This window comes from Tilletiaria anomala, assembly GCF_000711695.1.
Source record: "Tilletiaria anomala UBC 951 chromosome Unknown K437scaffold_137, whole genome shotgun sequence".
Classification (NCBI taxonomy): Eukaryota; Fungi; Basidiomycota; class Exobasidiomycetes; order Georgefischeriales; family Tilletiariaceae; genus Tilletiaria; species Tilletiaria anomala.
In genome coordinates, this window is record NW_013546885.1 from 1 (window position 1) to 14102 (window position 14102).

General features: G+C 52.2%; 5 protein-coding genes across 5 annotated transcripts; 1 reads left to right on the forward strand and 4 right to left on the reverse strand.

The window, feature by feature from the left end:
* Positions 1-1339: 1339 nt before the first annotated feature.
* Positions 1340-3429, reverse strand: K437DRAFT_270837 (uncharacterized protein; the record flags this gene model as incomplete). The annotated part of the gene is made up of 7 exons (XM_013384940.1): positions 1340-1546; positions 1616-2320; positions 2380-2490; positions 2582-2646; positions 2717-2890; positions 2964-3058; positions 3134-3429. 7 exons carry the CDS (start codon positions 3427-3429, stop codon positions 1340-1342), a joined length of 1653 nt encoding a protein of 550 aa, XP_013240394.1.
* Positions 3430-5615: 2186 nt separating this feature from the next.
* Positions 5616-7954, reverse strand: K437DRAFT_240630 (arginyl-tRNA synthetase; the record flags this gene model as incomplete). The annotated part of the gene is made up of 2 exons (XM_013384941.1): positions 7322-7954; positions 5616-7250 (listed from the first exon to the last, which is right to left on the reverse strand). Coding segments are annotated over exons 1-2 (1890 nt in total), but the record flags the coding sequence as incomplete, so codon positions are not given.
* A 414-nt stretch (positions 7955-8368) lies between these two features.
* On the forward strand, positions 8369-9819 carry K437DRAFT_259764 (NAD(P)-binding protein). Its single transcript, XM_013384942.1, has 2 exons — positions 8369-8931; positions 9007-9819. The coding sequence occupies exons 1-2, from the start codon at positions 8658-8660 to the stop codon at positions 9696-9698; spliced, it is 966 nt and encodes a 321-aa protein (XP_013240396.1). The 5' UTR covers positions 8369-8657; the 3' UTR covers positions 9699-9819.
* Positions 9820-9822: 3 nt separating this feature from the next.
* On the reverse strand, positions 9823-11393 carry K437DRAFT_37863 (uncharacterized protein). The gene has a single exon (XM_013384943.1). It carries the CDS (start codon positions 11308-11310, stop codon positions 10117-10119), a length of 1194 nt encoding a protein of 397 aa, XP_013240397.1. The 5' UTR covers positions 11311-11393; the 3' UTR covers positions 9823-10116.
* Positions 11394-12497: 1104 nt separating this feature from the next.
* Positions 12498-14002, reverse strand: K437DRAFT_259766 (uncharacterized protein). The gene is made up of 4 exons (XM_013384944.1): positions 13440-14002; positions 13153-13367; positions 12867-13070; positions 12498-12788 (listed from the first exon to the last, which is right to left on the reverse strand). The coding sequence occupies exons 1-4, from the start codon at positions 13883-13885 to the stop codon at positions 12616-12618; spliced, it is 1038 nt and encodes a 345-aa protein (XP_013240398.1). The 5' UTR covers positions 13886-14002; the 3' UTR covers positions 12498-12615.
* Positions 14003-14102: the final 100 nt, after the last annotated feature.

The following is a 14102-nucleotide window of genomic DNA, read 5'->3' on the forward strand; positions in this document are numbered from 1 at the left end:
CCCTAACCCTAACCCTAACCCTAACCCTAACCCTAACCCTAACCCTAACCCTAACCCTAACCCTAACCCTGTCGTGCCGTGCCGTGCACTATCAAAGGATAACGAACTTAGCAGATCAAACCAGATCAAGCTCGCAGACAGACTCGCAATGTGGCCCCTGGAGTTGAAAAACTCATGGAAATTTCGTCCTGCTTGCTCACCTGGTGAATCCTCGTGTAACACATGAAGCCCATAGCCATGTGCGAAGTGCCACACTGTGAAGTCCCATATCTCTTCCGGTGTCATTGCGCATCTTTGACTCGGGATAGATAGAACTGCCATCCAACTGAAGAGAGCGACAGTGCCCGCGAACCCGGGTTTTCAGTCGACCCTCACGTTCTGGCGCTCTAACGCACACGGGATACGCGTGAAACAGCTTCCCGCGTATTTGCTGCACCCTGGAGCCTGCTGGTCCTGAAGCAAACGTCGCACATGTGGTTGCCGCGGCGCCAAGTAAGATGATACCTGCGATGCAGAACGCCATGTTGCGACACCGCAGACCAGAGCGACGAAACATCGAGCATCAAAAAAGTAGAAATTAACTAGCAATGATGGTATTCAGACTGCATGGGAGTCAGAGGCTAGTCCCTGTAACTGGTTGTTAGTGTACCCCGTTACACGGCTGACAACCCCATGTAACCCACAAAATGATACATGAGGTCCAAGGCATTGACATACTGTGCCTTCATATGGACTTTGTACTCCACGCCCTGCTATCTGTTCAGCTTGAGGCGCAGGTGCAACGCGTACGGCCTCCATTGAACCGGCTGAGACCTCCACCATTTCTCCGACAAGCGACACCAGCTTGTTCCAGCAGTGCGTTCTCTTGGCTTGCACGACGGAAAACAGCTGAACTCGGCGGGTCAACGCGAGTGCAAACCCGAGAGATTGACCATCCTCTCTCATATTGGTAGAAACCAATTCGCGAAGTTGATCGAAAGAAGGGAAACACCTATGCCAACCAGCGAGCTGTGCCTATCCGGATAAAGTTCAATAGCAGATCCAATTTCACATTGATAGAAACTCGCCCTCGCCGCGGCCTAGCGCTTTGCGAGTTATTGTTGGATTCCGCTAATTGCGTCACGCTCCTGAAGTACTTATTCTGTATCCTGCCGCCTGTTTCGCAGACTACAGCTCATGTGGCAGTCGGGTCGACATGCAAGCTCGACGCTGGATTTGAAATGAAGGGTGCATATTGCAGTGTTGGTAAGCATACATTCATGTGATCCACCACAAGCGAAATCACCTGTTGCGCACTTAAAGCAAACAAAGTGCACGAGACGGATTCCGAGATTCGTCCTCATTGCAATTCCTGCATGGGCAGGTCAAGGAGAATCTCTCTCGACAGCCTGAAGCTGAGGCAATACATGTCTTTATTTGGCGCAACAGAACGAACGAGGTGAATCGAGACCTCCTGCTTTGTTGGCGTCTCAGCATTATGTCCATCTCGGGGAGGCACAAGTGCAGCGGGATGTTCATTGTCTAGCCCAAGAGCCTCATTCGCGCGCTGAAATGACAAGAAGTTAGGTTGTGGGCTATGAAACCGAAGCGGAAAAGAAAAAGGACAAAAACTTACCCGGCAAATGTCTTCGAAGGGATGTTCTAGATCTTTTGTAAAGCAGTGTACGTGGACCATCGGCCACTCGCTTCCGTTTTCTTCTTCATTCGCCTTCCTCTCTTTCAGTTCCTTCTCTAAGCCCGTTTGGTCTCCAATCACACGGTAGGCTCCGCGATACGCGTCAAGAAACTCTAGCGCGCTGCCGGGTAAGTTCATGACAAAATGGTCAATCAGCCTCCTTCTACGGCCGCGGGCTGGCGGCTGCGCTGCCGATGCGGTCGGGTGGTTGTCGCCGTTCGTACCTTGTGCGATTGGCTCTTGTCGGCGCTTGCGCTCTTCTTTCAGCCGCGCCCTACGACTCGTGGCCTCCTCTGCACCACCTTTCACAAGCAGCTTTCCGTCAAATCCCTCCTCCCAAGTCTGTTTGATGCTGTTTCGTATGAATGTTCTGCCATCCTCACATGCTGCGGTGCAGAAATTATCGACGCGGTTGCGCTTGCAGTTGTCCTTTAGGCTACCATAGCTAGCGGGATTGAGATCATTTGCCAGGACCCAGCATCCCTTCTTCGCAGCAGGAATGGCAAACGGACCTACGCCCGCCATCACATCAGACACTACGTCGTATGGCGAAAAAAGAGAAATGAGACGCGCGTGCTCCGTGTGCAATCGACTGTTCCAGTAGACTTGGCGAAAATCGAAACTGAAAAGACACCCTGATTCAGACTTCACAGGGGCATGAGCTTTGATCGTCGTATTCAAAGCTTCACCCTATATGCCCTCACCAACTCGACCTGATAGCTCGACTCGCCTGCTAATAGCTCCATTGCAAAGAAGCGAAACTCGGTGTCGATGCTGTCCAGTTTGTTTACGACCGTGCGCACTGATGCATTTTTCTAAAGTGAGGTGTGGCGTGTGAGTATCCGCCATTCAATATCACTGCATGGGCTTTCGATAACCATCAGAGGTTACGTCACGTCGGCGCACCTCAAGTAGGACTTGGCTGATGACGAAGCGGTAAGGTAAGTAATCGTCCCTCAGGTTGACATGGGCTGTGAGGATGGATTGAATATTCTCCATTTTCAGCATGCGAACATCTCGCCGCTACTGATATTCCCTTACCAATGTGACCAGTCAATGTGTAGGCGGTCGGCGTGCCCTCAGGCATGCTCGCTGGCAAGAGGCTGCTGATGACTTGATCTGCGGTGAAATAGTTGTAATTAACATGTAGCACATGCTTGACAAGAGCTAGCCCCTGCTGCACAGCCGCAGCGGTGAGCGAACCTGGGAGCTCGTCTGTACAGATGGAACTGGGTCCTGTCAGTCTGACCCGGATTCTATTGGATCAGCTGAATGGTCAGGTGCTCACCTTGAGCTGAATAATTGAGCAACACGAAGCGATTTTGCTTTGGGCTAGTAGGATCTTCGACGACAGACGCAATCCTTGACGCGCGAAGGACATGACTAGATTGTAGCGGCAAGAAAGAGACAGAGAAAATGGGCACATGGCATACGAGATCCGCTGGCAAAAATCCTCACCTAGCAATATTGGGGTCACCAAGTAATTTACCTACACCCTTAGCTTCCACGCGAAGAGCCACAACATTAATATTGGCATTAAAGCCCGCTTTGAAGTCGTCAAGATGCAAGCTCTTTGCAAATGAGTCGAGCTGGTCCCTCTGCTCTGCGGAAAGGTCGTGTCGCTGACCGCCGACGAACCGATTGGGCGATACAGGAGGAGCCGGCAAGCGCCTTAAAGACTTAGGAGGTACAATGACGACCTCATTGGAAACCCCGGTGCCGGAAGCCGGCGTCACGAGGGGAGAGGCGATCATGCTGCGATACTGCTGCGAGAATGGAAAGCAACAGGGCCGAACGGGCGACCGGGGAGTGACAGACTGCAGTCCGGCGTTACCCACAGTTCCGTGTAGCGTAGTGAGTGAATAAGGCAAGATATATGGTGCGCGGCGTTGAATTGATGCTGCGAGTAATCCCATACCCAGTCCGCATACCACTTCCTCGCGACCAAAAGCAGCTTTGGCTTGTCCGTAGGCGAAAAAACAGAAGTTCGACGACAATTTTCTTGTGATCGATAGCATTCGTTGCTGTCCTGGTCGCTCAACAGGTTGGGCTCATGTGAGAAGAAGCCGCAGGCGCTTCACGTACATTCGCTCGACGGTGCTACAAATCTTTACAACGAGTTATCATGCCCTAGAGGAGTCAATCTTTGAATGACAATATCCATGTTGCGTTTCAGTCACCAATGACAAAAGCAAGCGAGTCAAGAGCCAAATGTGTGCTGGACTACGCAGCCTATGCGTGGTGAGCGGGATTCGGGATTCGGTATTCAGGCTGAGTTGCAAATTATGTGAGTAGACTGTCTCTGACTCAGCTCGCGGGTTGGACGAGAATTGAAAGGCTGATCGGTAATACCAAAGACGGACAACTCACGATGGATCCGCTGTCTTACATGCCGACGCTCCTTTTGTAGTACATGGTGGGTGCTATATGTGTCCACCTGGCGGCAAATACTCCATGCGACCGTACCTCCGAAAGGAGGTCGCAGAGCAAGCCGGCAAGTAACCCCGCAGGTGTATATATTAGGATGCAGTTCCCAGCGCACCGGCCCTGAGAGTTGTTTTTAACGCAACGAGCGACCTACACCTACACCTTGCTAGTTCGTCAAAAACGCATACGCCATAGACACTCACAAGATTGAAACTACCGAGGTGCCGGTGATCCATTTTGGGGTAATTGGCCTCGCAGCCTTTTTGAGAAATGATTGGTCACTTGCTGTGCATCGATTTCGAATTCGACCTGACTTAAAATGGCCTTGGAATGCACAGTAAGGCAAGCCGAAGACCCAAGAAGAGGTGAACGCCGTGTTCTAGCACCAGTTAAGTTTTAGCTCCGGTGTGATGTTCGACGCATCTGTCAACTACACCTAGTGCCTTTTTCTCGGACAAGATGAAGAGCAGATCGGCGGATTCTTTGCGAGCAACCGCTCCGTCCGCGAAAGGAATTTCCTGGCCACCAAGCATGTGATCACGCTCGACTTGAATACACTGCGCGGCATGAAAGTCGGCCAGGAACATGTCCTTGAAGCTTGACTTGTGTCTCTCAAGCGCCTTCAAACAGGCCGGATAGACCTATACGACGCGCATCGTCCGACGCCCGACTACGTCGGCACGCAGGATGGCATTAAGGAACTGTATAAGCAGGACAAGAATTGCTATTGCGGCATCAGCGGGTACAATGTAGAGCAGGTTGACGCCACCGAAAAGGTTGAGCATATCGATACCTTGCATATCAAACTGTCTCCGTGGATGCCCAAAATTACAACCAACGAAATCTTAGACTGGTGCAAGTCGCATGACGTAATCAGCATCGCATACAGCCTGATCGGTAGAGGTTCCTACCCGGCGTGATCAAGAGTCACGACGACTTCGGCGAGTGAAACTTTCGCAAATCATGCACGTTTCGGCGACGAAAACTTCCAAGAGAACCTGCAGGTCGTGCAAAAGTTAAAGTTAGCTCACAAGTTGGGCTGCACGCCAGCGCATATCTCTCTGGCTAGGGTCGTCGCTCAGGCCGACAGCAGCATTCCAATCACTGGTTCCACTCTAAACAATAATATCACCGGGAACATGACCGCAGCCGAGATTAAGCTTTCTAAGGAGGAGCTTGACGAAATCGATGACATCATCAAGTCTTTCGAAGTCTTTGGCAGCATATACTCATAGGCCGTGCAAAAAATGGTAACATTCTGAGGCTAGAGCAAGGACCTTTCCTCAGATCAATCTTACGTCTATTGCATTGTAACGTTAGAACTGTCATCAGAAAAAAATGCTTGCAATGGATCTTAATATGTCCCGAGTCTACATGCGCTCCGCGGCTGTCCGAGAGAAATCAGAGGCTGGATGTTAGCGTTTTCATGCATGCGCTTCGCGTTGGAGGAGCACTCACGCTCGTTGGTCAACAGGCGCAACGCCGAGCCGAGCACTTCCCGAGCACACCTGTACATCCAGAGACGAGCCAGTGCGACGTCGCGCTCTGCGCCCTTGACAATGACGACCTGAGAAGGGGAATTAACGAGCATGAGCGTCAGAAATGAGCGCAAAATAAGCGATATCTCACGCACCTCCCAAGCGCTGGCGATAACATGGGTTAGCTTGAAGCAAAATGTGACTATAGTGCTGGGCTGCTGATCCTTCATGGCTTGGCGAATCGCATCAGGGTATGTCGCAAGGAGCATGATCAATTCCCGAGCCTTGGGCTCGATTAGCAAGTCAGACCGCAGCTGCTCCGGGTCAATCGGACTGGGCAGCTCGAGACCGGTTTCTCTGTTCTTGCGCTCGACCGAGCACATGCGGGCATGGTTGTATTGCAGGTATGGCCCAGTGTCGCCTTCAAAGCTCAGCATGCGAGCCCAGTCAAAGTTGTAGTTGTTGATACGCTTTCCGCTCATATCTTGGATCTTGACGGCCGTCATTCCGACTTGGTCAGCAGTGGCCTCTGGATCCTCGACTTGAGCATACTTGACCTCATTGGTACGCATGACAGCGTGCATGTTATCGCGAGCTTGCTCGAGAATATCATCCAGGAAGACGACAGTGCCTTTACGCGTCGACATTCCCAGGACCATGCCAAAGTTGACATGGACAAGCTTTCCTGCCGAGGGCTTTGCCCATTCGTAACCGAGGAGCTCGACAATCTTGAAAAATTGTGCGACGTGCAGATCTTGCTGAGACGCGATGACGTACACAAGCCTGTCATAGCCTTTGCCGTCGTGACGATCTGTCATTCGGTGGATAATGGATGCAATATCACGAGTGAGGTAAAGCGGGGTCCCGTCTTTGCGCTGGATGATGGCCTTCTCAAGCTTGTACTTCGTCAAGTCAGCGATGACAGCGCCCTTGTCTTCGGAGAGCAGTCCTGGCACCTCGTGCAGCCTCTTCAAAACATTATTGATCTGCTCTTTGGTCACCTGCGACTCTCCATTATACTCGTCAAAGTGGATGTTGAGACGGGCGTAGGTCTTCTTGAGCTTCTTGATGGAAAGGTCACGGAAGAGGCGCCATAATTTGAGGCATGCCTCATCCCCATCCTCCATCCCCTTGAAGAATTCACGAGCTTGGTTGTGCACCTCCTCGGCCTCAGCTTTGGCCTGAGCAGTGTCCTGCTCGCTCGTCCCATCCGGAAAGCTCGGCTCTGCGATGCGATTGATGGCGACGTAGATTTCGTAAAGATGCTTGACTGCATCTGTTTCGAGTTTCTGTTCGTCTCCGAAACGCCTCCACGCTACTGCAAGGAGTCCGAACTGTTTCCCCCAATCTCCGAGGTAGTTCCAGCGCTCTACCGTCCACCCATTCGCTTCATACAAATTTGCCAGGAATGCGCCAATAATGGTGCTGCGGAGATGCCCCGCGTGAAGCGGTTTTGCGATGTTGACAGATGAGAATTCGACGATTGCGGTTTTGCCTTGCGCGGAGAGGTTGGATCCGTAAGGAGCGGTGGGTGACTTGCTCTTTTCATACTCAGCAGTCATGCTGCTGATGTAGGACAGAGTGAGCTTGGCCAGCGTGGACGTGCGGACCTTGTAGTGAACAAAGCCACCTTGTTGTGTTATTGATTCGATGTACCCATTAACTTGGGCCTGTCGATAAATGACGCAATCTGTCAGACCAAAAATGCGCTGGACCACATTGAAGGACGTTAGTGCCTCACCTTTTCGGTCACCTTTTTTGCCCAATCGTCTGGTTTGCCGCCAAGCCTGTAGCGGGGCAAGGCAACGTTGAAGTCACTGTCACCTTTGGTGGTCAGCATGACGCCCTCTAGGGCTTTGTCCAATGAGATCTGCTCTGGTAGGGCCTTGTGGACCTGATCTGCGATCGCGATCCTAAAGCAGTCGAGCGGCGCACGGCTTGGCTCGGTTCCAGGGAGATTTGGCAGCTCTGGCAGCTGAGAGAGAAGGGATGTCATCTTGTGTTTTGCGCTATGCGGTCGAGCCACAGGCTGGGGAAGGTTGGAAGCACTTCGAAGGTGGATGATTCTCGTTTTCAGTGGTGTGTGAGGTTGAGTCGCTGATGTTTGATACAGCTGTGGGTGTTTCAGCTGAAACGCCAGCCGAGTGCTCGAAGCTGTAGCAGTAAGTAGGAGAGCAGAAGCTGACGGCTGCAGGTAGCGCGTCAAGCAGGCATTCGATGGTCGAAGTATGGTGGAAACGCCGTGGAGCGGCAGCGTTGCACTTCAAATCTCCGTCAACGGTCTCGAACAGAAGTGAGCGTGTGACAGATACAACTTTGGTTCAGTTTGTACAAAGCTTGAACTGTGGTGCAGCGTGGCTGTTCGTAGACAAAGCGAAGTTTTTGTGACTCGAACCCGGACGATGATGAGCTGCAACCAAGCAGTTGTTGATTTTCGTACCCTAAGAACGTTGTTGCTTGATAAATTGGCAAGGGGTTTAGTGCCCGTTCCGCTCCACTAAGTACTAGCATCAGTTGTTTGATTTTCGTACCAAAAGACCTTGCTGCTTCGTACCTTAACAAGGGGCTTCGAGCCCCGTTCCGCTCCACTGTTCCAAGTACAAAGCAACAACATCTTATGGTAAGAAAATCAACAACCGATGCTAGCCATCGACGAAATTTTTATGCTGAAGGCGTCCAACCCTAACTCCATAACACCTTCTGTTGCACCGATACCACAGTATGTTCGAATATTACTGAAAGCAACGGGAAGGTTGCCCCCTCCCCCACCCCAACAGGCGGATGCTCACTGGATTCGCAGGCCTGGCGCATGTGAATCGATAATCGGTCATCGGCACAGTTCGAATGCACTGCAACCAGCGGCTGCGAGTGGGGTCGGGTTCCTATACATACACCCAGGCTTGTTCTGTTTTGGGATGACGGTGGTTGGTGGCATTGGCATCTTGGCTTCGATTCCTCGACCAGCCTTCATTTGGGTTCCTCATATCTGCCCGCATCCTGAGCAACGGCTTCGATTGCTCGTCCCTCCCCGTCGGAACAAACGGCCAGACCCTGAGCGCTCTGCACACGAAACCACCATGTCGCGCATAAATCACACTCCCGAGGAATTGTCGACCGCGCAGGACCCGCGACGCGTGGTTTTGATCACTGGCTGTTCCGAAGGCGGTATTGGATACGAGCTTGCCGTCGCCCTAGATAGTACATCCAGTTACCGCGTCTTTGCTACGGCCCGAAATATGGAGAAGATGCGCACCCTGCCGCTTACCATTGAGCGGATCAACATGGATGTCTCAGACCAGGAGAGTGTCGACCATGCGGTGGAAGATGTGATACGCGCGGCGGGCAGAATCGGTGTGTAGAGTGGGGCAGAGGTGCTCGCAATGAGATTCCTAATGACCGAAGACCCTTTGCATTACTTCATCTCAGATGTCCTCGTCAACAATGCCGGTGTCAACACTGGCGTTGGGCCCGCGGTCGAAGTCAGCGTCGATCGCTACACCCAGACTTACGACGTGAACGTCTTTGGACTTTTGCGCGTCACCCAGGCTGTGGCAAAGCACATGATCCCTTACGCTCGTCAGCAAGGTACGGCCAAAGCCGGTATGATCGTCAACATCGGCTCCATCGTCGGCTATCTTGCGCTTCCTTACTCCGCGGCGTACAACTCATCCAAGGCTGCTGCCCACTCGATCAGCGACGCCATGCGACTCGAGCTGGAACCGTTTGGCATTAAAGTCATCGTCGTCGCACCGGGAAAGATCAAGAGTCACTTTGGAGACAAGGGAGAGTCGGACATCGACACCCCACCCGATGGAGGCAACTATGCCCACGTTTTAGATCAAGTCAGGGCACGTGCGCAGATCAGCCAGGTAGGTAACTCGATGCCTGCGCGCATATTTGTGAAGCAAGTGGTCAAGCACATGGAGCAGCACGGGAGCCTGGGCGATGGAAAGAGTTTGGGCCGCAAAGGCGCTTATCTCACCGTGGGCCCCGCTAGCTCGATGGCCTGGACCTGTTGGTATCTTCCACCTTTCCTTAAGGATGCTCTTATCAAAAGGGTGTTCAAGCTTTCCAAGATTGGGCACTTCCCGTCTCAACAGAGTAAGAAGCTTAATTGAGACTATAGTCCAAATCGCTTGTCAAACCAGCAATCACTTTTAATTGTCTATGTTCGCTTGTCTCTATATGGAATCCAGCATTTGTAAACATGTGGAGAGAAAATCATCGCATGTGCGCGCCAACTCTTTGTGATCTTGCAAAGTCTCTGAATTGAAACAACAGTTAAAAATACAGGTCAAGGTAAAGTTATACATGCTGGGACAGGAGCAAATATGGGTACTTCTCCAATGTGGGCGGACGAATGCGAAAGTGCAATGAACAAATTGTGAAAAGTAACGATGCGAACAGGTTCAGCTGTGGCCTCTTAAGTCAACATTGTGATAATTGTGAGTCTTGTGAAAATGAATTTGTGCGGACCGACGAGGCGAATCGGAAATCGAGCTCGGTATTCATCGAGGTTGGGGGGACGCTTGTCATTCAATCGGTAGAGGCGCCAAGGGCTGCGAGGCCAGCGAACATGCTGATGCCACCGACGATGCTTCCAACAACACCGGCTGCAAGCATGTCACGTGCACGCTCACGTCTCGTGCGCTTTGACTCTCGGTCAAATGGGCTGGGAGAGTTGCTGAGGTTGATGGCTGAATCAGTGCTGGAGCCAGATGGAGAAGCGGCGAGATTCTCCTCTGCAAACGAATGGCTGCTATGCTTGCGCCTGTTTGAAAACTTTATCGGCGTGCCCATGTATTCTTGCGCAGCAGCTGCTGCTACTGGTGTAGGAATGTGGGCAACAGCGACCTCGGAGAGTCCGGCGCTTGAAGACTCCGAGTACGCTCCAGGCACAGCCGGTACGTCACTACTTGGCACTAACTGAACGTCCGTCATTTCTTGTTCGGGGACCAGCGTCACCTTCTGCGAAGGAGACAGGGGCGCCTCCACCTGCTCGGCCGTGACATTTTGCGAAGAAACCACGCGATGGATAGCAGGTGTTTGATTAGCGTCGAGATTGACGTTGTCCATTGTCTCAGAGCAGTCGCCATCCTCTTCGCAACTTGTAGCAATAGACGCCTCATCCGAGCTGTCCGCAAAGATTTTGGCTTCCGTATCCCTGCCACAGAAGCTGTCATTTGCTCCCTTGACGACGGCATAGGATATTCCTCGAGGAGTTGTATCCAGATTTCCCATAAGGAAATCGTAGCGGCGCTCGGACACACATAGACAGCCAAGATTTATATCGAGAACGTGGTCGCAGAGGCGACAGACGATGCAGGCGTCGCCTTCACCTTCGCTTGATGGGCCGCTGGTCTTGACCCTGAGCAGAGCAGTGCACTCACGACAAGCAGCCCTATCGCACAGTGCGCAGTGTCCACGCGTGTCGATTTGGCGCTGATGTTCGGAGATGCTGCATCTGGTGCAGCAGATATCGAGCTCGGAGAAGTTGTCGTATTTGACCGTGTATGTCCAGCCGTCGTCATTGTCATTATGGACCGAGTCAACGTCTTCTCCCAACAAGTTCGCGCATGGAAAACACACAAAGGGTAAATCTTTGATTGTTTGGCTGCCGGCTCCGCTGCACTGATCTTCTTGGTCGGGGCAAGTCCCCCTTTCTTCTTCGTCATCTTCGAGAATAATGCGCCCTGAGCGGGGTTTCGAAGACACCTCTGGATCATCCATAGTTGTCGTCAAGATATGGGGGCGAGTCACTTCGAGGAAGATCTGCAACACCCAAGCTTTCAACTTGCAAGTATCACCCGCATATCAGCTCCTTTAAGAGCAACTCACTTTGACATAAACGCCTGGATGAATGACTCCGTGCTCGTCTTCCCTTTCGTCACCGAGCTTCATGAGCATGGGCAGGCTGAGCAAAGATTCGCCGTCGACCCTTCTCTCGCCGCGGATGACAGAAGTTCCGTGCGTCGAAGACAAGTCCATAAGCTGCACTCTCCAGTCTTTCTCGCAGATGGAGTGAGGATTATTGGTAGCTGCGATGACGAGGGTCGCATGCAGGCGCGAGACGGTGCGAGAGTATAGCGCGGGGACGCTGAAGTCATTCGCTTCTGCAGGTTGGCCCTGAACTTGCGAGAGGGTACGAATCCTACCTCTCCCAAAGCGAATGCTCGTAGCACAAGAAGGCTCGACTTTGACCATCCGTTCATCCCTCTTCTTTGATGTCTCCCAAGAGTTTCCCTGCCACATTTGCACAACGATGGCAACAGGCATACACATGTCGGCGCTGGCAACCATGCTATCGCGGGTCGATGCATTATCGCTGGAAGAGTTACTCATTTTGATACCTGCCCTTGAATGCACCTGCACGTTTAAATTGGCCGTAAGTTTCAGAGAAAAGGTGACGGGAACCTCCGAACAGATTGTGTTGGTACGACGAGGAGGAAGGGGTGATGGCTCCTCTTGACCTTTGGTGATGGCACGCAAAAGCTAACACAGCGGCCAGTTGACCGCGCAAACAGAGCTTGACGAGATAGGCGCTCTGAGGGCTTTGCCCGTTCCTTTGGCCAGCATGGAAATAAAGGTCAAGCGCCTCCGGCTTAATGAGTGGGTGTCGATGCTCCCGCTACTTAATGCGCAGCTGTCAGTACGATGCGGGTGGGGTCCGAGCTCTCTTGATTGTGCGATTTTGGGTGCGTCGATAAGCACACAACTCACACTCGGCTCTCGCCCGCGCCCGCGCCGCGCACTACATCACAACCGAGACGGGACTCTCCATGATATCAGTCAACACCATTCATGTCCAGTTCCGCGCGATTAGGGCTGATGCGCACAACCCTAACTTGCTGAACGTTAACTCCCAGGACCTGCGACACTTGCTTTGTTTCGGATAGGCGGCGAACAGCACGACATGCATCGGCAAGGGTTTGTTACAGCCGGCTAATATACAAATGTACTATGGATACATATACAAGAGAACATGTGGTTAGTGAGCGCGCCGCATTCCTGGCGGCGTACCGGCCCTCCGGTCTACTATATCTCGATCGTCTTGCGCTGTTTCGCCTTGCGAGTGGCTCGACTGGGTAAGACGTATTTCATCTGATTGCCGTAGAGCTCTAGCTCAATGAGAGCTGTGGCCTCCTGGAACGTGGTAGCTGGCGGGACGGGAATCATGACCAGGAAATTGCTGTTGTGCTTTGAGATTTCTAAAGGGACAATGTACAGTAAAGGTATAAGCGACAAGTTCGCCCAGCCGTGGCGAAGAACTCATAAAATGCACTCACGTCTGACTAAGGGATAATTGTCGAGCCGCCTTGCCCTTCCATTATTTGCATCTGCTGGAGAACGGTGCAAGTTATTATTCCTCTTCTTTTTGCCCTTGCCCTCAGAGTCGAGCCACAGAGGTGTGCCAAGCATCAGGGTCTGTTCTGTTTCTTGGATGACAATGCCCGATATCCCGATGCAAGAGGCGTTTGAAGAATGGGACACTGCGTAGGCAGATTCGGTAAAAAGTTCGATGCACCTATTAAGGGTCAACCTTGACAAGATAGTCGAGACAGAGAAACACACCTTTCAATGTCGCACCTGTCAAGTCCGCCTTGCTAAGCGTGGTAGGTGCGCTGACGCTGAGCGAGCCAGTAATCGCTTGAGCCTGCTCCCCGACAGTTTGATCATGGCGTTCAGCTTGCTCTTGCAAAGAGGCGAGGGAAGTTGCCTTGCGCAAGCCCAAGATATCTTGCACGTACGACACCCACATCCTGTGAGTGACCTCGAGCAACTCAACGCTATATCGCAAAGAACACGGTAAGCCAAGTGTCCATCTTCGGTCGTGCAGCAGTGTACTCTCATTTTCTCACCTAGTTGCGGCTTTGCAGTCTTCCAAAGAGAGTCTTCCGGCCTTTGGCCTACGACTGAGCGGTGGATTCAGATCGAATTCAGTAGGCTGATATGATCTGTCCCGCCTTGCCTCTGCTCGCAAAGCTCGCCGCCATCTTTTCGTCATGCGCTGTTTCCTCTTCGCCTGTGATTTCGCCTGTGTGCTCCCTTGTGCTGGGCGTGGCATCGGTCGATCAGGATTGGATAATTGCAAGCGCCGACCGCGCAAGCGAGCGCTGAACCTCGAACCCGGCTGCCCATCTCTTTGCGCACCATTCGCGGTTCCCTCATCTCCTGGCGTAGTTTCAGTATTTTTGCCTGCGCCTGCGCCAGGGACAGTAGCAGAGGCCTCGCTTAGGACGCTCTGGAAGAGAGACTCCGCAGTGGCTGCCGTTTCCGCATGAAAAGCTGCAGCGGCATCAGCCATGATGAAGTGGCCAACACCCTGTTCCGACGTTGTTTACGTTAAGAGCGCAATAAGACTTGATTCTCGTCAGCTTTGACATTTAGGTGAGGCGGTTCCTCTTCCTGGCACACCCTTACATCAGGGAAAAATGATCGCAACGTCTTGACAATGTGTTCCTAGTTCTCAATGGATCATAGCGGTACCAGCTGTACGCTCTTGAATAATGGAAATTATTGAG

Bases quoted from the DNA above. Each gene is read 5' to 3' on its own strand.
- K437DRAFT_259764 (XM_013384942.1), top strand. From the start codon at position 8,658: ATGTCGCGCATAAATCACACTCCCGAGGAATTGTCGACCGCGCAGGAC. The intron at 8,932-9,006 runs GTGTGTAGAGTG...ACTTCATCTCAG, and splicing joins ACGCGCGGCGGGCAGAATCG to ATGTCCTCGTCAACAATGCC.
- K437DRAFT_37863 (XM_013384943.1), bottom strand. From the start codon at position 11,310: ATGGATGATCCAGAGGTGTCTTCGAAACCCCGCTCAGGGCGCATTATT.
- K437DRAFT_259766 (XM_013384944.1), bottom strand. From the start codon at position 13,885: ATGGCTGATGCCGCTGCAGCTTTTCATGCGGAAACGGCAGCCACTGCG. The intron at 13,368-13,439 runs GTGAGAAAATGA...TTTGCGATATAG, and splicing joins GACTGCAAAGCCGCAACTAG to CGTTGAGTTGCTCGAGGTCA. The intron at 13,071-13,152 runs GTGTGTTTCTCT...CTGCCTACGCAG, and splicing joins GACAGGTGCGACATTGAAAG to TGTCCCATTCTTCAAACGCC.